The sequence below is a fragment of the Scomber japonicus genome, chromosome 13, assembly GCF_027409825.1.
Source record: "Scomber japonicus isolate fScoJap1 chromosome 13, fScoJap1.pri, whole genome shotgun sequence".
Lineage (NCBI taxonomy): Eukaryota > Metazoa > Chordata > Actinopteri > Scombriformes > Scombridae > Scomber > Scomber japonicus.
The window spans coordinates 29467776-29494385 of NC_070590.1; the positions used below are offsets into that span (position 1 = coordinate 29467776).

General features: G+C 38.1%; 1 protein-coding gene across 1 annotated transcript in view; it reads right to left on the minus strand.

The window, feature by feature from the left end:
• Nucleotides 1-26610, minus strand: part of dlg2 (discs, large homolog 2 (Drosophila)) — a 199361-nt gene that overhangs the window by 154785 nt on the left and 17966 nt on the right. The window contains exon 3 of the mRNA XM_053332042.1: nt 10403-10503. Within this exon, the coding sequence (XP_053188017.1) occupies nt 10403-10503 (101 nt within the window). The remainder of the gene's footprint in view (nt 1-10402; nt 10504-26610) is intronic.

The following is a 26610-nucleotide window of genomic DNA, read 5'->3' on the forward strand; positions in this document are numbered from 1 at the left end:
GTGGAGTGTATTATGTATTTCACCTTCCTTTTAGTTTATATATAGTTATACTATCTTTATAAGCACTGTTTTAGTTTTAACTTATGGGACCAATAAGGACTGCTTTCAATGTCATTGTACATGTCCTTTTAATCAATGTAATGCAAATCATTATTTTATGCTGCACTCTCATATTCTATGCCCTATTTTAGTGGAGCTTTCTGTTTTCTTGCCCTCTTTTCATTTTTCTTTACTGTCTTTTTTAATTGTTTGTTTTAATGTTTCTAACTTTTACTGTTTAATATAGTGTTTTAATGTAAAGCACATTGAGTTGCCCCTATGTATGAAATACACTATATAAATAAAGCTGCCTTGCCTTGCCTTGCCTTACATGTGCAGTGACAATAAAGACTATAAGACAATGAAAAGAGCTCTTATTGACTGTAATTGTTGCCACTTGCACATATAGTACAATATGAGACTACATTTATGTGCTGAGGAAAACACAGGCTCTGTCTCAACCTGTCAGGTCAGCCTACTCCAAGGTAACGTTAACCCTTCCCCACTATAAGACAGTATAAGCCTCTGAAGCACATATTCCTTCCACGTAACCCATCCTCGTACCTGTTTGCTGCGGCCATCCCTGTGAAGAGGCGTGTTGCTGACGTTAACCTTGATAACAGCTTTCATTTGTGGATGTAGCAGCGCTCCTACACTCTCGATCTACCGTTCTTCTTACTGAACACATTCACCCTCTCAGACGCCCCCCCCCCAACCCCTTCCCTCCCTCCCTCTGCCACCGCAACAGGGTTAATCTTTTCAGGTGATGCGGCTTAGGCAGCTTCGACTTATTGCATTAGAGAGAAGGAATGCTTTAACTTCCTTTGTAAGGGCTACAGCTCATATTTACAGGCTAGGTGTGACAAATTTGGAATGGCCTGTATGTGTGAACTACTTCTACAGACTGCCTGTTAGATGCATTTACTGAAAAGCCTGATTCACTCTTTGACTTTGAAGCTGGCCTGTACTTAACCCAAACACACTCTGCTGTCATTTCACCATGAGAGCAAAACTGATTTTAAACCAATAATACCTTCATATGTATATTAATCATACATTAATCATTAATGCATGGTAGGTATAGATATAGTAAACCTAATCTGCATAGAAAATATTTACTGTACATGTTAATTAAAGAAACTCTGTAGTTCTTAACGACTTCATATCCTTAACCACTCTCAAGCAAAAATGTAACTGTCATCTTTACTGACACTTATCATTCCTTGCTCTCAGTCACTCCAAATGACAGAAACAGTTTAGCTTATGTCATATCAAAGATGGCCACAGGGCAGAGATATTATTGGCACTACTTTATTCATTCTAAGCCCTCAAATTAAAGATCCCCTCCTTGCTTGAACATAATCTTATTTATTTCTATGAGCCCATAGTTGTTGGGATTATGTAAATACAAATTGCTTCTTGAGGAAGTGTTCCAGTATATTACAGAGAAAAGATGTGTTAGGTTGAGTTACACTGCAGTGTTTCACCATGTCATGACTGATGATGAAAAGAATAGATTGTAGAATGAAACGGACCAAAAATTATGATGAGAATGGTTGGTTTGGTGTTACATCCCAAATTAGGAAAAATATCCCAAAAAAACACATAAACAAGACACACACACACGCACACGCACACGCACACACACACACACACACACACACACACACACACACACACACACACACAGTCTTCCAGAGAGAACTCACCTCAGAGGTCTTGGCACTGCTGTCTCCCTGTTCCATCCCACTGGGCTCTGAACTGCTCTGCTCCCTCTGCTGGGAACAACAAACAGGTGCATAAGTTACTCAACACAAGTGTGACACAAGGACCTCAAAGCACCTGCAATCAATCAATCTATCAATCAATCTTTATTTATATAGCACCAAATCACAACAAAAGTCATTTCAAGGCACTTTACACATAGAGCAGGTCTAGACCTTACTCTTTAATTTAACCTGCAGATACAACCAGCTTATAATTGTAATGATGGACAATTTAGTTGAAGTTGGCGGACTATATGAGTGGTTTAATACTTACTTTTGAGAACTGAAATTCTTATACAATGTCCACATGAAATACAAAAAGCAAAAAACAGTATGTTCTCCAACACGGAAAAGGTTCTACTTGTACATAGATTAAATAAAGTTAACCAATAAATAAAAATGCATGTAGGTCTAACATTTATTTTAAACACACAACAGTAACAGGACACAACTGTAAGGCTTAAGTGACACTGACAGATTGAGTCACCATTGGCTAGTCAGTGTGTCTGTTTACTTGGGTAAGTCTTTAATTAGAAGCTCGGGTATCGTAAGCCTGTATGTGCCCGTGGCAACAAAAATAAATCCATGGCACACTAAGACATATTACAAACCCTTAGTACACGCACGCTTTATCCCTCCCTCCATTTACAGCAGCAAGCCCTCCTGACTTAAAACACTATTTTTATGTTGATTTAATCCATTCAAGAAATATAGAATGTATAAGTTGAAAACTAGGAGGATGGAAGGATGCATTCAGGAAGAGGGAAGGATGCATTCAGGAGGATGCAAGGATGCATTCAGGAGGATGCAAGGATGCATTCAGAAGGATGCAAGGATGCATTCAGGAAGAGGGAAGGATGCATTCAGGAAGAGGGAAGGATGCATTCGGGAGGATGGAAGGATGCATTCGGGAGGATGGAAGGATGCATTCGGGAAGAGGGAAGGATGCATTCGGGAGGATGGAAGGATGCATTCGGGAGGATGGAAGGATGCATTCGGGAGGATGGAAGGATGCATTCGGGAGGATGGAAGGATGCATTCGGGAGGATGGAAGGATGCAGCACATTCTATAACTGGAACAGCAGAGTCAACACAACTACCTGACTGTACTGTGATTAAATCTCAACTCAAAGACCCACAAAAAATAACCTCATTGACAAACAGATGCATAAGTTGTGTTATTAAATACAAACTGCTATGTAGCTTAATAAAATAAAATGAAATTTAACATAGAAGTATCTGTTTATTATCTGAACATATAGAGCCCAGAGGCAGTAAAACATGAAGCCTCACTTTACAACTGTTACATTTAATATATGACACCATTTATCTTCCAAAAGGAAACGTCCTATATCAAAATGCTAAATGACACATTAGAGCCAAAGAGCTTCAGATCAGATCATCAGATCATGTTCTTCCTGGAATGATGATGGATGTTGACAGCCCAATCATCTCAGCAGCATGGCAGCTTGATAGTGCCACTTCACAGATTACCAGAAGAAGGAAAAGAAGCAATCTACTCTTCCATCACCAACAGACTGTGCAGAGTTTTGACTGAGACTGCAGACAAGAGACCGTGGAGACATTAAGGCGAGTACATGGAAGAAACGTCTACCAGTGGTGTTGTACAGTGTATCATAATGTGCTGTATAAATATATACCCATTAAATGTTTGAACTTGGTATGTCACTTTAAAGCTGTGTGATACACACACGTCTCTATGTACATCACCTGGTTACCATCAGACATGGACACCACCCACATTCTTATCATGTTTGTTTTGATGTAAGTCTAGGTGTACTTATTTGTGTAGCACCTTTCATACAGTAGTTGTAACTCAATGTGCTGCACAGATAAGAAAAACATTTAAAGCACTTTAAATACATGAAAAATAACAAGAGAATAAGATACATTAACATAAGAGACTAAAACAAATAAATAAATAACAATAATAATAATAATAATAAAAATACAATAAACATGCATATGTAGATGTTGGGGAAGAAGTTGATTTCAGATCAGTCTGTATAGGTTTTTACTTGACTTCACTGTAGGCCAAAATATACAGCCGCCCCATGTATAACCCCACACCAGTATACACCAGCCCTCATCAATGTGCTGCCCCATAACTCTCTATACATTAGTCTATTTCCAGCCTTGTTGCCCCTGCAAAAAATGTTGTTTTGTACTTCAATCCAATATTAGCCAAACTTTGACAGAAAAACATTATTTACTAGTTTGGTGCTTGATTTTCATTGTAGTTATAATTATTTCACTTGTGCTTGTATCTACACTCGCCCCCTGCTTGTACAGTATATCCCTGCTCCCATGGCAGCTCCACTCACTCTCCTCACCACTTGCTGTCACTGTCTCTCCTGTGTGTGGAATAATGGCTAAGGACAGATTCATTGTTGAGGTTGAGACATTTCTTGACTTATGCAGCCCACAATCCTTAAGCATTGTTGTCCAACACTGTGTGTGGTCTTCCAGTTGATGTGCTGCAATAGTGTTGCATGCTTTCTATTGGTGCTTGGGGCATCTGCAGCCGCTGTGTGTCATGTTTACATTCATTAATGTATGGGTTATTGCTTTTATTTTATTTATCATGAAGATGGAAGTGCACTTATTTTGAAAAGACACTACATTTATGTAACATGTACATTGACAGGAAGTCACTCTGTCAACAGCACACAGATCTTCTTTTCTCATGTAATTGTTACACAACAGTCTCCCTGGTAGGTAGCCATGACACTATCCACTCATCATACAGGAGTCAGTCTGCTAGCTGCTGAGATGAGACATATGTCCTGGATTGCACCATCTGGAGTTAACAAGCACAGCAAGTCCCCCTCCTTTCTTCTTACCTCTTGCAATGGTGTCTCTATCCAAATAAAGCCAGTGGAATCCAGGGATAGTCAAAGTCAGGTATCTGTGTGTGTGTGTGTGTGTGTGTGTGTGTGTGTGTGTGTGTGTGTGTGTGTGTGTGTGTAGCTTCATCACAGTGAGACTAATGATACTGCACTCTGAACTCCCTTGATAGACTTTATACTCCCTCTGAATTGGTGCAAAATGCATTCTGGGATACTTAGCCCCGGCCACCTCCAGCTGAGCAATGATGTAGCTTTGTCACTCAGTCAGTCAGTCAGTCAGTCAGTGAGGGACACATATTTGGGGTTTTTAGGACTGACTTCACTGTTGCAGTCCAGCAAAATATCTAACAAAAAACCCCTCCAAATCCCTGTGAAGTGATTTCGATGGGGGCATCTGCCATCTCATTATTTGACAGAACATGTGCCTAATCTTTAGAGGACTGATTGTGGTAAGACAACAGAGGGGATCTAACAGCAGTGTACTGATGACCTCATGGTGGGGTCTTCAGTCTCTGAGGACTCTTCTAATCCCCTTCACTTATCCCTATCCTGGTACTACTGGATGACCTCAGCAGCTCCTGCTGTTACAGAGGGGTTATTCTTAAAAAGTATTAAAGACTTTGTACACATGATATGTTTGGAAATACATATTCATGTCTCCTATAAACAATTCTTTACTGTTACTACAGAAAAGAGTAGGTATGACGCACAAGGTTTGACTGTGTAGACAAATAGGATTACATGTGGATTACCAAACTGGTTGGTCCAATTCCAAGTCAAACATGTCATTAGTAACACGCCTGGTGTGCATGGACCCATGTGTCTCTGTGTCTCTGCTCTCACACTGACTGAGGGTCTCCTTACACACTGCATCATGCAACATTACAAGGTACTGACCTACATTTCAAATGACATGTTTTTATGTAATGATGCTTCTCTTTCACCTTCTGTTGCAGTGATTGGTGTGTTAGCATATACCCTACCAGGACATGTGACAGCATTTGATTTAGTATGATGAAAAGGTAAAGGCCAAGAGGATGGAGAGAAACCTTTCTGACATGCTGTTAATCTGATGCCTGTCACACTGAGGATGCTTTCACACACCTTTCATCTTTTTATTGATGGAAATTTTGAAGAGACATCACACAGGCTCTGACAAATGACTGCAGCACAGTGGGAAAAATATGAAGTGGCTGACAAGCATCAGTCAACCACATCTTTTATTTTGGATTTTTTTTAATGCTTTCTCTTTTTGTAGATTGACATAAAAGCATGACTTGCTGATAATGGCTCAGAATCATGTTTTCTAAAATGGTAATCAGCTGATTTTGACATAGTAACATTAACAGACTATCATCCTGAATGCCAACAGCTCTACCATCATAAAACATGTACTGTAGTGTATGGTACTAACATTTTTATTTTAACTTCAAGACCAAAAAAAAGATCTACATATAAAATAAAATAAGCACATTATAGACACAACCCTTTTACTTTTAATGGTAATACTTATAACCAAAGCTATTGTACATTATGATTCATTTTCATGCTTTTGCAGTCCTTCATGGCCCTCAACCATTCAGCACCTTCTATTCAGTCCCCTTAATTAGAATGTCACACACACACACACACACACACTTTCTATTTCAATTGTTCTTTCCAGCTGTAAATATACTGAGCAGATGTTACATGACAGAACCTGTACAGTTCCTCACAGTCCTTCTTCCTGCTCCATCAGCTCTCTACTGTGTAACACAACTGTATGATGACAGCCATGTGAATTTACAATCTCTCATGTTTATATGTAGTTGATGAAGACATTTTAAAGGAGCCAAGTGAACTCAACAGCCATGGGACAGTCTTACTCAAGTATTCTGAAATCAGCAGATCCTGAAATGTAATGTATAAAGATGATTTGCTGCTGTGAAATCTTTAGAGCTGGAATGCTTAGTTGATTCATTAACAAGATCAACATGAAATGCTTCAGTGTCCAAGATTTAAAAAAAAATTCTAGTTAAACCTTTTCTTACATTTCATAAACCAAATTACCGGTATTCACCTAGTCAATAACTACCCAATTTATCAATAATGTGATCATTAGTTGCAGCCCAAATAATAATTCAATTACTGCTAGGTAACAATAAGAATGTCCTGCTAACCATGTCCTGTGTTGATAAAGGCACCATATTCTCTGATCTAACCCACTGTGCTGTGTGTATGTCAGGTGTCTCCCTATAAAATACAGCAGAACCATCCTCAAACACACAACACTACAAGTAAGTGAACTGCAAAAGAACTCAAACAAATGAACAGCATTGACTGTAAATGTCAGCGAGCAATAAGAGCAGAAACACCTGTTACATACTTGTATTTCTGTAATATTGTTCAGGTCAGCTTCACCTCTACACTCTCTTTGACTTTAGGTAAAACTAACCTTCTGACTGCAACAGATCCACACTGATACTCCTCTCCCTATAGACAGTCTAGACTCTAGATAGATAGATAGCAGGTGCACGTCTTTAGAAATACCTAATAATAAGTAGAAATGGCCACAGTATTGGTGTTCTCAATAACACCCTAGTCATCAAATCCTTGTTCATGACTTTAGTGTGGCTTTCTAAGAACTCTTGAACCATGACTCAGCAAACCTCAGTGGGGGTTTTCATCAGGCAGGAAGAGATGAAGCTGGCTTGTTTACAGGGTTTGGCCCTGAGGGAAGCCAATTATTGCTTCTCAACTCAAACTGCAGCCTTAGAAACAAATGCTTCCAAACACAACTAGCAGACGTTTGAAGTGCTTCACTGTATTAAGCTGATTTACAGGAAGAACAAGTAATACTTCCATACTATGGTTTGAGATCTCCCAATGGTTAAATCACTGTACACACACATAAACATATTAATTATATATTAATAATGCAGCATTTATAACTGATCACATTTAAGACCAATTATATACCAATTAGCATGCAGGACAATTAAATAATAAGAGTGGCACAGGTTGAGGTATTGTGATTTTTAATCTGTAGTATGGACTAATCGCACAAACACTGGATCCTACAATTCCCATAATGCAACTCAATCATCTCTTCTGTAGAATTGTGAAGGCGCCACTAGTTCTAAAACTATAAAAAACAAATCACATTTCACTCAGACAGTGTAGTTTGATTGACAGGTGGAGCTCTTCTACAGTTTGCATCAGCATCAAACTCTCCTGCTTAAATCATCAGTACAAAAGATGAACAACTGTGTTAGAACATATCTGCTTCTTGGTAAAAAGATTAAAAAAACTTCATGGCAGAAGAAACTTCACATGAGTTACTACATTGTTAATAAAACAGATTTCACAATCTGAAGATGAAATCAGGTAACCTTTAAAATGTGTGTCAGTTTTCAGCAGCTGTGGCACTGTGTTTTGTTTAAAACAGCAACTAAAAGCTTTGGAATTCACTGATGCTCTGATTTGTGCCTCTTATTGGCTTCCTCTCCATGGCAACAGCATCCAAGACTCATACTGCAGTATTTACAGATTCCCACCAAAATGATAAAACATGATTTCTTAGATATGAAGTTAAAATAACTGTAGGACTTTTATAATATGCAGGAGAGTCCCATGCTCCCATGTTAAGTAATATTTACTTCTTTAATCAATACAAATATAAGAAAAAGTTGAAATGGGAATACAGAACAGCTCCGGGAGCAGTGGCGATTCTAGACCAAAATTACCAGGGGGGCCAGAGAGGGGCCAATATGTTTTGAGGGGGGGCCCATGTACCTTATATTCTTCGACCTACTTTTGCCAAATATCAGCCTTTTTCTAAACCCAGTGTTGCCTAAAATACCTGCAAAAACACCTGCTTCAGCATCTGAAGCACATACAAAGCATGTAATTAATTGAATTAAAAGCTGAAAACCTCATCTTGCATTAGAACATATTCATTCAGCTCTAACATACCAACTTTCTTCATTAAAAAAAAATGTTGAATTTCATGAGTCTAAAGCTACATCATGCAGCTCCTGGTGCTAGGGTCAATGATGAACTACACAGTATTTTGCATCAATGGGTTAATCAACTTACCTATTTCGTAATTATTTTTTATATCATTGACTGCTCGGCACAGGGGCCATAGGGGGGCCAGGACCAATTCTACAGGGGCCCTGGCCCACCCTGGCCCCTAACCCTAACCCTAACCCTAACCCTAAAATCGCCCATGTCCGGGAGCAACACCTACATCTTTTAAACTCCATGTGTAGCCTCTACTTACTGTTGAAAATGTTCAATTTGAAGCACAATCCACAATAACCTACATAACCTACATAATTATTCTCACAGGACATAGCTCTCTTTTGATCATGTAAACTGAATTTCATGCTTGACATCAGTGGAATGGCCCTTTAAAGTCATGAAGAGATACAGTAGTTCACAATAGATTCCTACTTGTTTCAGTTTAACTCAGGTATATTATCACTCAACATCAATATTACTTATTTACTTTTGTATATAATGTCACTATTAGTTACTATATTGTTTTACTATTTTTACTACTTTTTAATGCTTTTTTTAACTACTGGTAACTTATTTATTGTTCTTTATTCTTTTTGTTGAAGCTTTACTATCCACTTTGCTTCTTTCCATCATGGGACTAATAAAGGAATATCTTAGTTTTACTTACTAATATGCTCATGTGTATATGCTTAACTTCATGTATCTTCCTGATTGAAAGTGGAACATGTGTTAATATGTGTCCCAAACTAATGCAAACTGCTATATCAGTGAAATCATGATTTGACTGACAAAAGTGTCCATAAGGATTTCAATTTTATACCAAGATGGAATCTAAAAATGAAGAATAAAGATTGTGACAAATCAAGGTGTATATTTTATAGGCCTGGGACAATATACTGATGTCCCAGTTCAATATTATCATGAACCTGACTGCTGATTTGATTCAGAACTGATTCTTGATTGAATGAATAGAAATGGAGGCACTGTTTCCAGTCTCTTGCTCCAGTCCACTGACATACAATATGACTCATAACTGGCAATTAAGATACATGGCTCAAAGCCTTTTTATTTTAAAAAGTTAACTATAGTAATTAATATTATCACTCAGTCTCCTGCCTGTATGAGAATAATAAAGCTGTGCTGTTATTAGCATCATGTCTCCAGCAGTGGAGAGCAGCCATCAGCTCTGTGAAACACTGAGGGAGTGCAGGGTTGTTGAGCACAGAGTCTCCTTTCTTACTGCTGGAGTTCACCACTCTGCTAACATTAGTCTCTGAGTGATGGTGTAGAAAGTTCACTATGTACTTCACAATCATCTCACAAAAAGTCATTATTTAGTCATTCAATTAAAACTTGCTGGCAACTGCTGTCATTTTTTGAAGATGAACTACAATAAAACTCTCATGTGCTGCACTGCCCTCATAACTGACTTCCTCCTTTTTCCTTCCATCAATATAACATGTCATAATATTCAATAAAATAATACACAGACTGAAGTTTGAGTTAATAGAAACAGGCTTTGACCCTCATATTCATCATGTCTGCTGATTCATGCTTTGCTGCCGTCTGTATGAATTGTCTCCACCTGGACTTTTTGAATGACTTTATCAGACAGCCTAGTTATATAGAGAGCTAACCCTTCAGTGCAGGTATTTCTGGGAAGAGACTCACCTCCTCCACTGGACAGGCAGAGTGTGCAGGCTCAGAGTAAGGTACAGAAACGCTCTTCTCCCACTTGTCCGCCATGTGGTTGACCTCCTCCAGCTTTTGCTCACAGCTCTTCTTTGTGTTTAGCAGTGTCACTTCATAGAACTCCTGGATATCTGTGGAAATATATATAGATAGAACATGAGTCAGCTTCACTTTGCCACAGACTGAACAGATAAAGTGTGAGTGAAGCACAACAGATGTAGTTACCAGTTGAACTTAAATCTGTGCTGCGACTATTACAATTTCATTTAGAAACATTACTGGTTCAATTGTATATTTGCATTCACATACTACAACAAAATGTGTATATTCACATTTGCTTATGAAAACAAAGCAAGCTTGAATATGTCGTTGAGGTTTTTACAGACATCAAGAAATCAACCACTGGTAAAACATGTATTTTGTAGGGTTTTTTTATCAATGAAATGAAAAATATCAGTGTTCATCAACAAGTGTTACTGTTTTGCTTTTTTATTGCATTTTTATTGTATTATTCCTGGCAACTGATTTCTACGTTACTAAAGAGCTGTTTTAGTAAAGCACTAGTTTCAAACTAGCTAGATCTGGATCTGTGCACAGAAACAATGTCACACACACACACACACACACACACACACACACACACACACACACACACACACAGACAGAAAGAGAAAACACCGACAGTCCCACATGCATTTCATTAGAAACCCTCCACTCATACATTCCATGACATCATATGATGTCACACTGTTTAGGGACATTTTAAAATTGACAAAGAAACTAGCAGGTCAGTAGTTATATTAAACATTCAGATGAAGTGTTCATGTTTGGGGTTGAACGCCTGCTGGATCACACAGTTTCAAAACAGAGAGGAAAAATATCCATCACATATTGTAGAAATATATTGGAAATATTTATTTGGGATTGTTGTGCTCCAGTTATTAGTCAGACCCCATGCAAAAGAGGTCTAAAAGACAAATAATCTTTGCACGTTTTCTGTTTCTTACATCCCATAAATGAAACATAATACTGCAGTGATGTACATTCTGTCGACATTAAATATACAGACAGAATCTGCAAATAACACTGAGAAAAGATTCATTCTAATCATCTATTTGTTATCTACTGTAATAAAACAGTTAGGGACTGATATACTAAAGGTCTGCGTGTGTAAAAACGTGTAAAAACTTGACATCACCTGCAAAAAATGTTCAGATCATCTACTAACACAGCGCACTGAGGTTTGTGTCTTTCATCTGTGTAAGATAATACGTTCTGTTTGCCTTAATGAATATGTAATATGAGACGTTTTAACCCCAGTGTGTAAAATACAGGGAGGAGAAAATGTTAATATGTTATTTAGTACAAGCATTGTGATTTACCAAACCTGAAGGTCATTTTACTGATGGAAACTGTGTCTATAAATAAAACCTTTAAAGGACAGGTATTAACCTGCTGTTACTATGGAGAGGAGGAGGCGGAGACACAATGACTATATTATATTTTTGGTTTTACTAACAGCATTGACTTTGTCACTAATAATCTCCCATATGTGTGTTTTTCTGGTAATATTAGTTTTTGTTATAACTCAATATATTAGTTAACCTCTTCACTAGAACCTGATCACATTTCATTTCATGCTTGCAGCTTTCTGCTCGTCCAAACTCTCCATTAAGACACAAAACCCTCATTTAAATACTGCTGTCTGCACCTGTTGCTCCTGTTTTCATTTACAGTTATTCTTAGTAGATCACCTGCAAAACACACAATAACTAAACGCACAATCTATTACACTGTACATGCAATTTAGTATCTTTATTTCTGTCTTAGTAAATCAGGCCCTTAGAGTAACCTGCATCTCAGCAGGTAGACACAACTCATTCCACATTTGATGAAGTTGGTTAAAATCAACATTTTTAGTCTCAAAAAAGACAGTTGATTAAAAACTGTATGACAGTTTTATAACATATGGTGTATAATGAGACCTGTGTATGATATACATATGGGCTTATTTGAGGTAATGGGGCAAGCATTAGTGCAATGCTATTATGTTGACCCAGAGCAAAAGATAACCAGTGATCTTAAGAATGAAATAATGTCAGGTATTGAACACAGTGATCAGTCATTCAAAAGAGTCTTAACATAATCTATTCTCAAAACTACACTTCTACACATGCCCCAACATTTGCAAATGTGTCCAGAAAATACCACAAATGTTTGTAACAGGTTCCAAAGTAACACTCATATAATGTATTATTCCTACTCACACACAAATGCATCTGCGCACACACACACACACACACACACACACACACACACACTGCCATGACGGAAGCTTCACAGCACATCATTGTGACTGGGGTAAGAAAAGCTGTCAGCAGCATCTGCAACAACTGTACCAAACTTCACTTCCATCTTCACCACATTTTTGCAGCATCAGTACAGAACTGATGACACAGGCTGAAAATGAACAGCTTTAAATCAGCTGAGACGAGTATTGGTCCAAACGTGATCACATCGTCTGCTCTGACTGACTGTCAGCATGAGTCACTGCTGTATGAGCCTCACTGCATTACAATCTTCTGGAGCGATGGACCCAACATCTGTTGATGCATCATTACAACATCTATCACAAAGCATCTGCATTGTTGGACTCAAGTGAGCTCTTTGTTTGGCCTTCAATACAAGTGCTATTGTTTTTCCAAATGCAGACAGATTTTTTTGAAAGGCTGGCCGTGTTTTACCAAAGAAGCAGACACATAACAAGTGATCTGCCACGCCAGTCCAATGCCTTGGCCCTGCACATAAAAGACACATTTACATTTAAATGGATCTCAATAAAAAAACAAGCTATTTGCATTCATCGCCAGACACAGGGTCATGTTTCTGTCCTCACTGTCCATCACTGTTTCCACACATTTCTGTTTTTAGAAATAGTAAAAAAAAACAAAAAATGTTGCTGCAAGATTTACTGAGGTCGTTTTTTTTGTAAAACAAACACCCAAAAAAAGCAGTCACAACTCTATCTTTTTGTAATTCAAATTCAAACAGGCTATTGAGGATGCAAATGAATGCGGAGAAATGTATGCAAATCCCCAATAGCTCTTGAATGGTGATGAATGGATGACGTACAAGCAGGGTGAGCATATGTGTAAAACTCTACGTGATACCAAACAACTTGTGGTCTGTTGTTACTCATTTGATTATTATCACAGGATGAAGTTATGCAGCAGAATTATAAATAAACTGTGTGATACAGTGCAGGATGTTAATACTTTACAATTTAGCTTGTCTCTCTTTTCTTTGGTCTGAAATAAAGCGCTCCACACTCTCACCTCCTCACTGCATTACACTCCAAAGCCATACAACTCATCAATAGTTATTCAAAAGTAGAGTTTGAGTTTCTCACATACAGTGTCAGAAAGTTGTCATGCAGGACTCACAGTGCAGTAAAACCTCCCGGCTCTCTCCGCTCATGTTGCAGCGCTGCTATCCTGTGGAACAGTGTGATGTGAGAGAGGACCAGATGCCCAATGGCGAGCTAACAGCGAGCCTAATCCTCAGACATAGAGGCCGCCTGTTCCCTTCAATGCAGACAATGACCTTACACCCCACATAGCTGATTTCTAATTCAGCTCTCTCTTGGGTAATGTGCTTAACACAGCCAGCAGTCCTCTCCAACTCTCTCTCCCTAATGAGCAGAACTCCAACTCTCCCATCAACAGATGAAGAGCTCCAACTCTGCATCCTCTGCCATGTAATATGTACACAGCCTCCTTCTTACTGCAGAGAAGTGTTGACATCATGTTTACATGTGTGAGGCATTAAGAGTGACACAGACAGTTAGGAGCAGCACTGAAAGGGTCTACTCTCTCCAGGTCATTCACTCTTTGTGCTGCTGAGCTGCTTTAAAGATGGCAGCTGGCGTGGTATTTAAGACAAATGGCTTGCGTGTGGAAGCTATCATGAGCACAGGAGACAAGAATTTAAACTATACATCTTGTTCAACATGTCTGTTAGAATGTGTGCTGGCTGGAAGCTCCACTATGTAGTGAACTAGTATGTTTAATGGACAACAGTAGGGATGAACAGAGAAATATGAACAATGAAATAAAGAACACAATTGGTACTAATGTGCAGGTTAAAATAGCTGATGTTATATTATAATGAATTGTCTGTAAATCACAAGTATATCATCCAACTCCTCATCATTCTTGGTAAAAATCACATAGACAAATCAAAATAGACTGTTTGGATACAACACCTCTATTAAATATGTAAAGAACAACAAAGACTCCCCACATTTTAAAGATAAGATATGTATGGATACAAAATTCATTTTCAAAACTAATTAATTAAACTAATTCTGAAGGAATACTTAAAAAAATATGAACAGTATGTAAGGGTTAAAGGAAATCAAAGCAAGAATGTGAATATTCCATTTCTCATGACTCTAAGACAGCTATAAGGAAAAAGGAAAAAAGCTTTAATTTATCTGAGCTATACATACATATATGTACATACACACACATATAAGGAAATGTAAGTTTTGCAGATCAGGTCTATGTGCAGTAGTTTACTTCTATCCTCCTCTTACTGAGATTATCCTCAACAACAAATACAGCATTACAACTAATACAACTAAGCTACAACAAACACTGAGCTTTCACTTTTGCCAACAGGCATTAAGTGAAGTCAACTGTTACACTGCTCACATGCTACTTTCTCTGCCTCAAATATGTGCAATGTTGGACTTTGTCAGTTAGACACTGGTATGTTCTTATGTTCCAAACTCCTGGTTCAAATCTCCAGAGATGCTACAGTGATGTTTTTGTCCATTACCTCACTGGACCTCTTTGATACATGTATGGACAGAAAATGTGGCAGGTTATGTAACTGGATAAATTGTGCTAAAAAAAATTAATCACATAATTATACTTTAACAGTGGAAGTATATGTTAAGCCTTTGGCATTATCTGTTAATCCATAGGCTTTATCAGAAAGTACAATGACAAAATCCCAATCTGGTGAGTATTTTTTTCAGCAGGGCCACACATATTGTGATGACATGATTTCTGCTCTCAGACATGTACTAGTTCTCAGCTGCACAGCTCTGTTATTACTGTTTGTGGATCACACAGCAGTCCCAGGATTTAATCCAATGACAGGTGGACAATCAGGATAACACAGAGTTCATACAAGAAGAAAAATAGTTTTTTAAGACTGAAGCCTATTTACATCAAATTCAGGATGACAAGAAACCTAAACATAAAGGAGCAAAAAACAAAAAACAGTATAACACATTTCCTATTGAAAAACACATTTCATTCATTTTAGCCAAACAGATAGAAACCTGCAGCTGCATGCTGTGTCACGGAGACAAATGTCATCTGAACTGAACTGCAAATGAATTCATCATGAGTCACTGCAGGCAGTTTGACAGAATCTGAGACAGTAGTATGAGCTGCCGTCGTTAGAGTTGGTTTAGTTTAGGAAAATAAAAGGTGATTTTCTCATTAACTACTTCAATATTGTTGCATTTATTATAAAAAAGGATGAAAGAACCCAGCCATAAGGGTTACATTTGGGCTGCAGATATGGATCCCAAGTGGGTTTGCCCACAGTTTCCATGGTGGCCCCACCTGTGTTTGCCCATATGGGCTTCAAGTGGGTTTTGACTGGATTTCAGGTGGGGCCCATGTAGGTCTCATAGGTTTTCCCATGCCCGCTTAGCCCACTTACATCCCATATGGAGCTCATACAGTCAGCCCACATGGGCTTCAAGTGGGTTCTGACTGGGTTTCAGGTAGGGGCCCAACTGTGTGAGTCCCATGTAGTCCCCATATGTATGTCCATATGTGGTCTAAGTGGGATAAGAATGGACCTTAAATGGGGCTCATACAGTCAGCCCACATGGGCTTCACATGTGGGGCCCATGTTGCTGAAACCATGTGGGACCCGCAAAATTTGCCCAGTTCAAGCCCATGCCCACTCAGTACCCATGTAGCCCACATTTAACCCATGTGAGGCCCACATGGACATGCTGGCTAGGAGGTATTCAAATATTTTACTGTAAAGTGCTATTGGGAGTTTTCTTGTTAAACAAAAACTATACATTTAAAACACTACAACACAAGAACAATGAACAAAATGCAAATATGTATCAAAAATAAAAACACTTATTTTAAAACAGCGGGTCAATGTGGTGCTATTATACTGCAAACAACTGTTCTCGTACTGTAGCATTATTAGTTCTATACTTTCCACTATTAACTTTAACAATATCTTAACACTAAAACATCAAGTAATGTCTTTATTACTACAGCATATTAATCAGTTTCTAGAGTTTAGTGATGAAGCTCAATATACAACAGAGTCCATGCTCTGAGGACAGTAGTGGTGGTTAACCTTCACCGTGCACTGCATAGCAAATTCCCTGTCACTATCATTATAAGGTACTTTTTTTCCTCTCTGGTAATGTCCTTTCTTTTGCTTTTCAAGTACTTGACAGTGACTGTTTACATGCTGCTTTCACCCCTTTTGGGTTTCCTAGGCAACCCTGCAGTGGATCGGAGGAGATTTGAATCCTCATTGATACATACTATATGTTCCACATGCCACTTTCCTGGTAGCTTCCTTTAATGAGCACAAAATCCCACTTACACAAACCATTTTTACAGTGAATACACACACACACACACACACAATGCAGATCTGCTTTCTTCATGCTTACGTAACGGGTGGGTGGAGTGGGCTGGGGCTTGCAGTGATGGCTCCTGTGTAGCTGTGCTTGGTTGGGGAGTGATTATTCCAGCTGCATCCCCTCCCTTCAGTGAAGCCTCCTCCACAGTGACTAAGGTGCCAGCTAATCATTCTATCTCCCAACACACACAGCCTACCAATTACTGCTAATATATCACTGCTCTCTCCTCTGGCTCTCACCTCCCTCAACTAAATTGTAGAGTCAGACTGGCAGTGCTGAAATGGGATGAATTGATGCAGCAATACAGATTTGTTTAATTTAAGTCTACTTTGTTTTGGGGGTTTTTGGCACTTTTTTGCTTTTATTGGTCAGTTATTGGCGAAGAGACCAATAGGAAACAAGGAGAGAGAGATAGAGAGAGTTATGGTATGACATGCAACAAAGCAGCAGAGACACTGCAGGTATGTGGCATGTGCAGCTAGCCTAATGCTAACCCAAGTCAAGCTTTTTTAACCTTGTGAATACAAAGGAAACTAATCATTTGTATTTATTATTTAACATCAACATACAGCTCCTCAGATGTGAGCTGTTGAAGCTTTTATTAATGTCAAATTAAATCAAATCAAATATTATTGGGTTTTTGGAAAAAAAAATGAATAAGATAATACATTATACATCAGCTATGTGTGATTGCTTTTGGCATTTTCTAACTACAATGATTAATTAATTTATTTAAAAAATAATAAATGACAATAGAAATGATTTATGCAGCCACAGATTCAATAATGATTGTAAATGTTTCCTGGCTCAGAGAAGAGTTGACTGGTGGTGACACACATGACAGCTGGAGCTAATGGTAAATGAATAAATAATAAATGATGACAGGTTATAAAATGTATTACATTCCATATAACATGTATATAACAGTAATACATCACTGCAGTGTCTATTTAAGAAGGTTTAGATGATTCAAAGCAGCAGTAGTTTGGACTAATGACTGTACAGCACTACTGTCTACTGGATGCTGTTGGAGATGTGAGTTCTACCTCCCACTAACCTGTGCATCCTTTATTTCACGCATCATCAAGCCTCGAGTTCATGTACTCTTTGCTTCAGTTGCACAGCAGCTGCATCACCACTGGAGATAAAAATGTGAATATTGAAAACGAGAGAGTTTCTGAATTTAGCAGAGAAACAGAGCAGGGTGGGTGGATAACTCCACTTAGGTTTACCACCAATCTGAGGGAACAGTGAGAGGAGGATTAAAATGAATGACTGCAAAATGAAGTTAACACTTTAAGTTCTGATTCATGCTTATTTTTCATCTTTTTATTTTAAAGTATAACCCTTCTTTAAGCCAGAATCAGGTATCTTGCTCATGGCATCTCCATGGAAACAAGTGCACTTTTCCAAACGACGTCAGTACTTGTGAGAAACTGCAGCAGTTTTGGGTTTTTTTTCCAACTCTCAGATAATAGTGTGAGACTGTGGACACTGACACACTGCAGAAGTGAGACGATACTGAAAACCACACAACACACAGCTTAAGATTTCAGATAAAAACAGAAAGTATTTTTTGGGCTTCTACATGAGCTCCATGTCGTATGATTTTAAAAACATAGACCATCACACCCTCATACAGTGTGTCCCAACTAACTTATATGTAGAAAGATATACTCGATATTAGGGGTGTAAGAAAATATCGATTACACTTAAATATCGCGATATTTTATTTGACGATGCCGTATCGATATTCAATGGCACTGTATCGATTTTTTTATTAACAATTAACATGCAAATATTCACGGCGTTTGTTAATTTTTGTGTTGCAATTAAAACTCCGGCCGCTAGTTGGCAGCAGTCATTATGTCCTCCACGCCAAAGGAACAATGAGATCCCGCGAGAGTGCCAGTCTGTGGCAAACTGCATGCTAACCGCTAATTTAGCACAGTTCACCGGCGATGGCTGAGGACGAGAGGCTACAGCCAGGGATCATCCCTATGTTCCCCCCTTTGTATGTGACCGGGGAACATAGGGATGATCCCGTCTACAGTTAGCCAGTTAGTTGAGTTAGCAGCCAAGTTAGCCGCCGAGCTAGCAGCCGAATTAGCCGCCGAGTTAGCAGCCGAGTTAGCCGCTGAGCTAGCAAGGAAAGGAAGGCAGTTACGACTACGACAAGAGCCATGCAATGTGTAAACTCTGCAACGCCAGAGTCAAGTACTCGGGCAATACTACAAATTAGTAGTAAATATTTAGAGACTTTTACTGAAAGGCAGATATTAATTTATTCAGCCTGCACATAAAGAGCAGATGTTGCAGTGACTTTGCATTTTCTTTTTCAACTTCAGAAATTTGAACCTTATTACAGTTAAGGGATAACCTTTTAACAGAGTCAAGAAATCTGTTAACTTATTTTTTTCATTTGTTTATCCAAAAATCCTGCAAATGCTTGTATTTCTTCAGCAAGCTGATGTTAAGCATGTAACAGCATTGTGTGTGCTATGTGCTACAGTTTTCTTACAATTACATTTTTTCAAAGAAACTCAATATATTGTTGTTCCTACAGTATCGCAATATATCGCAATATATCGTATCATTGCCCCTGTATCGTGATACGTATCGTATCACCAGATGCTTGCCAATACACACCCCTACTCGATATAGTTTATTAATCAATTACTATTTGGTAATGTACCTATTTGATTTTTTCTCCTTTAGTAACCATGGACTGTGAGCATGATGGCATTCCAAAAATATGGTATTAACCCAAGGATAAGATGATGTTTTTTAAAGCATGGTTTGTATTGTATTCGAGAACCAGGCAATTAGGTATTATTCACAGCATCAGGTATTCTTTCTTTTTACATGGAAAGAGTGTTTCTTACAGAGAGTGCTGAATTATGGGTTGTTTGTAGCCTTGTTGGTACTATTGAGTATATGTTTACAGCATGTCTTTCAGAGTTTATTCAGCCCTAAAAATTTTAAGAAAGTCCAGTTCAACCCACAGGACTTTCTGGTGAAAAGCATCTCCCAGTGTTGACCCCAAAAATACAGCAAAGACTGAATCATCTGTCAAGCAGCCAAGAACTGCTGGTGTCACAGATGATGGGGGGCACAGAGGGACAGCTAGAAACCAGAAATACTGCCTCACAGTTGCACGCCTCCACCAAGCAGTCAAAGCTCTAGTTTACATAAATGTCTGTCCTCATAACTCATATCATATGTGTAGTCACTTTAGGACTTTAAGGAATTTAATAATGGATATTTATTGTATTTTCTGTGTATGTGTTCACATGCTTGGCCAATTAAGCTGATTCTGATAGATGACAAATTTGTAACCATGACAATAGATGACGATTCAGATATGGAAGTTGCTGAAGCTACATATTCTAAAATGTGGATACTTCACACAAATCTTCCACCTAACAGCATAGAAGATCTACAAAATCACCACAGTTTTAATTATAAGAGTCACCAATTCACAATCTGGTCACAATCTGCCCTACTGTTCCTGAGTTATGATGTTCAGGATTTAGTGGGCGGGTCTGAAAATCACTGCATAAACCCGCCCCTGCTGCTGTAGAGGTATAAATACATTCAGCACACACTACTACTACACTACAGTCTACAGTTAGCCAGTTAGCTGAGTTAGCCACCGAGCTAGCAGCAGAAAGCTCTCAGACATATCGTCCATGTTTCGGGTAGAGGTGGTGACTTTGATTGACAGGTGACACTTGGTAGGGGGTGGGGTTTCAGTGAACACGGCGGGCACTCCCACAGCGTTTGGGAGCAGAGAAAGAGGCTGATTTTTACACAACTTTGAAGCTTAATTTCATATATTTGGTGATTTTTTTAATCATTCAAATTTGGCAGGGTGGTTAACAACACACTTTTCTGTGATATGTCAAACTCAAACTAAACAAAGACTTTAAGTCCAAGTGGACGTTTGTGCCACATTTGAAGAAATTCCCTCGAAACGTTCCTGAGATATCACGTTGAGGAGAATAGAGAATGGGACAGAAGGACGGATAACCTGAACATAATGCCTCCAGCTGTCACTTGTGCAGAGGCATAAAAATGCAGCTGGTGAATTAACTGGGAGATAATGATTGTTTTTCCATCCATTACATCCATGATTTATTCAGTTAAAGACAGAAAACAACTTCACATGCTGATCTTCTCATAGACACAGTCATTCTGATCACCTGCCTGCATGCTCATCTCACTGATGACATCACTTACAAACTTGTGTTTATAGACCAATAACAATGAGAGCCTCCAGGGTGCAGAGAGCTGAGGGAAATCCAAAGCAACCAATTAGGGATTAGCCTCATGTCCTGAATGTACATACGCACTCATTTGACCAGAGCCCCTCACACAGGAAACGAAATTTGGGGAAACCTCAACATCACTGCAGGGCCAAAAACCAGAGGTAACATGTTGTAAACAAGCCAGTAGTTTCTGAAACACTTCATTTAGAGCATGAACACACAGTTAATGTCCAAAACTGGGGCTTCCACTGCTCATGTGATCTGTCTGTTATTACAGACAACAGACAGATCTTTTCCTTTAATATGCTCATGTAGTCTATGAGAGTTTGTATTTGTGTTTATCATCATTATTTATTATAATGAATTAATGCTAGATTTAATTGTTTAGATTTATTGATTACCTGTAGCAGGTAGGCATGGTTTTGACTTGAATCCAGCATAGTCACCCACACTTTTGTCCACTCAACATTTATCTTATATTACTTTAGTCATTATTTTCATTTTGATTTTGATTTCTGTAGAAATTATGGAATCAACTTAATTCATGTTTGGAAACTCCTTGTTTAAAAAAATCAATGTATCAAAGTTTGAAGAAACCTGTGTTTGGAGGGTGTTAAAACCACCACAGCCAGTCTGAAACCCAGCATCACTACCTTCAAGCCGTGACACTGTCTGATGTCTTCCTAATAATGTCACCACATCCCCAGATCTCAACTATTAACTTGTACAATATCATAAATACTGACAGGGATTTTAAAAAAAAGATCCAAGTTGTTATAAAAACGATGATTTAACAGCATGTCAGTATTGCAATCTGGTACTAGTATCATGCAAAACTTCCAAAAAGACACCTGGTTAGATCTGCATCTGAAGACCACTGATCTGAGACTGATATATTAAATAGCAAGAGAAAAAAACTAGATCCACTTAATGCTGAGTGACGTTAAAAACCAACAAAAACAGAGTGGATTTAATAAGAAGAATAGTGAGTGGTTGATAACACAGGAAAAACACTGACACTGATAATACATTAATTCATGAAAACAATAGTTGAAATATAACTGTCACCAACTGTATTATAAATTACTGGGATCATTGTGCCTTTCCTGATAACCCTGAAACTGTATGAGTACACCATTATTAACACAGTGTGCATAATAAGAACAGAGAATAATGACTTCAACTTCTCAGTCTAAATATCTAATTAGCATAATCATCATTTCTCTAGGCCTGTATCATCTCTTTGGAATGTGATGCAGTATTGTTAGAAAACTCTTAACAAAAGCTCTATCAAATTGTTTTCATGATATTATTATGTTCTATTTTCACAGCTAAATGAGACCCTGTGCTAAAGAATATCATCCAAACTCCGAAGTGCGATCTTGTGCAATGACTACATAATCGACATATTGAGTGATAATATTATATGTACAGAATATATAGCTAAACACATGATACCTCAAATGTAATTAAATGTAGGCACCAGGTTCTAAAAAAAAAAAGAATGCATGGAACTAAAATAAATAAAATAAAAAATTGGTTCTGATTCTGCTTTCATCCTGAGTCCAACAATGTTACACAATACTACATCAGAGGATTATTTAGATATCATTGCCTTCACAAGCAAGTATGTTGCAGGCATGTTACAGTTCCAAAACTGTTCCCGGCTTCAGTTTGACACATGCTGTAATTTACTGAATACAGGTATTATTTTCATCAAGGAGACCTCTGCTATAGCCTGAACAGATATGAGTTTTAAAAACTTTTGAAGGTATCATAATGAACACATAACATACAGAAAGATCTGTGTCCAACACTCTATATCAAAAAAACATATAATTGACATTTATCTACTGTCATTTATTGTTATTTATTGGCTGACAAATGAACCAATAATCTGCCAATTCATGGGTCTACTCCATGTCTAGTCCATGCTTAGTTCTTCACAACCTAATTTCTATCACACACTGACTTTGACATTACTTTCATGCAACTCCAAATGAATAATGCACTGCAGATAAATACATATTTACCTGACTGAGAAAACCCTGAACATTGTGGTATTCATTGCAACAAAATGAAAGTTAGCAGTGACACTACATGAGGAGAATAAAGTAAGTGATGGATTATAACCCACAGCTTCATTTCAATTCTGTGCCTACACATCGCCCCAAGCATGATGGGAGTCTGAAAATGGTAATGTACAGCTCTTACGCGTGTGCTGCTGCAATTTCCTGTGAGGTCAGCCACGAGGCTGAGGTAAGACATGGTCCATTGCAGCAGGTCAGCTCAGTGTGTAGGTGTGTTAATGACCTCATAAGTGTGGGAGGAATAACTTATCTGACAGTGTGCTATAATAAAGTACTGAGATCTGCAACTGTTCTTGCTATGAGGATCATGCAGCGCACCAGATGCACAACATTCATATTAGATAACACGTTATTCAACTACACAGGTAAAACACACAAAACATGTATGGTCGGCATTATCATGATTAAAAGTGTTACTGTGGTTTCATCACTATTCACACCTCAACTATTCAAAAACGGATGTGGATGCATGTGGGAGGTTTAGCTCAGAAAAATGAGTTGATGTGTTTTTTCACCACTCTTAACAACAGGAGCAAAGCCTCCACAATGAAGCTGGAGGTAAACAACAGTAAACCCAGTCTGTTGGCTCCCTCTACTGGACCTCTGACTCCACCTAAAAATACTGTACATCTGTGTCCACCACCTTAACTTAGAGCTTCACATTAAACTCATGTACAGAAGTTGCACAGCAGATGAGTGATGTCTGAAATGTCACTGAGATGATGTGTTGTGTGGGCACAAGCAGGAACACACTTGACATTTCAACACCTGTCTTCATCATTAGTTTGTCACTAGTTTCTGCAGCAACCTATGTCCTCATACAGCAGTCACCATGGCAATACTGTCACATTACATGAACAGATGCAACATTTCCTTGATGGTAGGGGGACATTACTGTTTAAAGATTAGAGCCAGAGCCAAACCCTGCGCCCATACTGGCCTATCACAAATATATTGTCTGATATGCATTATATAGTTATATAGGCAACATTTTATGTATATTTTATCCTTTTTCTTAATACAAGTTGAATATACACATACATATGTTTTTTGTTCTATGTGTGTTTTCAGTTATACATATTTATAATGATAAAATCCCCTTATTAAACATATTAAAGTTTATTGTTTCAGTGCACTAATGTCATTTTATACCATAAAGTTTATTGTTAAACTGTGAAATTTCCCTTCCTCCATTACATAGCTTTTTCACAAGTTTGAGATTAAAAAACCCCCAAAAACATCCATCGTAACATCCAAAATGATCTAATGCAGACAAAACATCTCTTACACATCTCAGGATCAACTCTGGAACCAGAACACTGACAACATTAAACTCCCAACAGGAATCTTTGTCAATGACCTAAAAACACTGACACTCAAATAACCTTTATTTGCATTATTCATCATTTACTCTTTCTATTTTTGCTATCTACGTGCTGCTGCAATACTGTACATTTCTCCACTGTGGGACTAATAAAGGAATATCTTATCTTATCTTATTAACCATGATTCCATCACAACAAAAAGAATGGCACCTCCTTGCTGTGTGGGTTGACTACAGATATAAAGTGGTCCAATTAACGTTTTTTTCATTTTTCAGAAGTAGCCGTGGTAGATAGAAGCTAGTTGCAGTTTATTTACAGTAACTTTTGTGTGATGTTTTGAGGTTTTTAAAAATAGCATGCAAGTGTGTAAAATGGCCGGTAAATACACAGAAACACAGTTTTGGTAGTAGATGAGTGTGAGTGAGAAAGCCATTTAGGTTATTTGAAAGATGTGGTCACTGAATGCATTTGGTGTCAAAGCAATTAAAGCTATCCACAATCAGGTCCATATTAAATGCTGTTGTAATCACTGTGAGGAGTTAAAGGTTGAATATGGAGAATGAGCAGAACACCGCCATCTAGTGTCTCGAGATCGTAGTCGCAACAACCAAAAATAATTCCAGCAGTCGGGTTGCCAGGTTCGTTGCCGAGTTTGTCAGTTGATCAGCCTGTGCCATGTCAAGTGATGAATCATACAGGGTAACGACTAATTTCGACCAATTAATTTTACAACAGTATTTAACGTTAGCCAGTCTTCAACTGGAAGTCTTTCTTTGAGTGGTGTGTAATCGATTAGCTAGCTAGCTCCCAACTCAAAATGATTGCTTGTTTCTGTAGCCTGATCAGCGTGAGCAGACCAGTCAGTAAACTACGAACGAAAAACCCATAATGCATTTCGTTCCTACCCAAGCTGAAATCAGCAGGCTGAAGCGGATTTTATTTTAGCTCTAACTCTGTAAATATACCACTTTATCCACATTTCTAACCTTTTTAGGCGAGAAAGTAGCCCTTTAGACCCAAGATTGACTTGCAAATTCATTCACTCAGTCATTTTGTGTTTTTTAATGTCAAGTGGCTTAGAAGCAATCATTAGGACATAGGGCTGGGCAATTAATCGAAAATAATCGAAACCGATATTTAGAAATTCGAATCGACTTAATCTTGCTCATGTCAATTAATCATGGTGTTCACTGTTGCCATATCTTTAATGCATATCTTGCATATCTTTAAGGAATTTGAAAACTTGTCTCCAGTGATCATTTGAACTCAAACCATGATCTTTACATAGTTCTAATCAAGTAAACTAGACATTAACCACAGCGTCATACCTTAAAACATCTTTATTTTCACTCCCTAAAGATACTCATGTGTGAGGGCAGCAGTGGAAAATACCAAACTAAAGAAACTGTGAAAATACATCATTGTTCATCAATGGTGGAGATAATCGTTCATTAATCCTAATCGAGGTTAAAAGTTCAATTAATCGTGATTTTGATTTTTGCCATAATCGCCCAGCCCTATTAGGACAACAGACATTTTGTGAAACACTAACACTATCAAAACAAATTCCACTACAAGTATAAAAATAGTAAATCTGAAGTATGACCAAGTTATAGTATGTGTATGCCAGCAGTTATCCTGCATATCATTTAATCAAAACAAAAGGTAACTGATTCTCACAAGAGGGGAAAATACTTGAAATTTTGGTGACAACATCCAACATTGAAATCTTAAAAATCTGTCAATTGTCATCCATCTATCAATTAAACTTTCACATCAGTAAACCTTTAATAGAGATTTTAACATTCATATGCTCCAAAATGCTGGATTCAATTCTGAATAGTGTTAG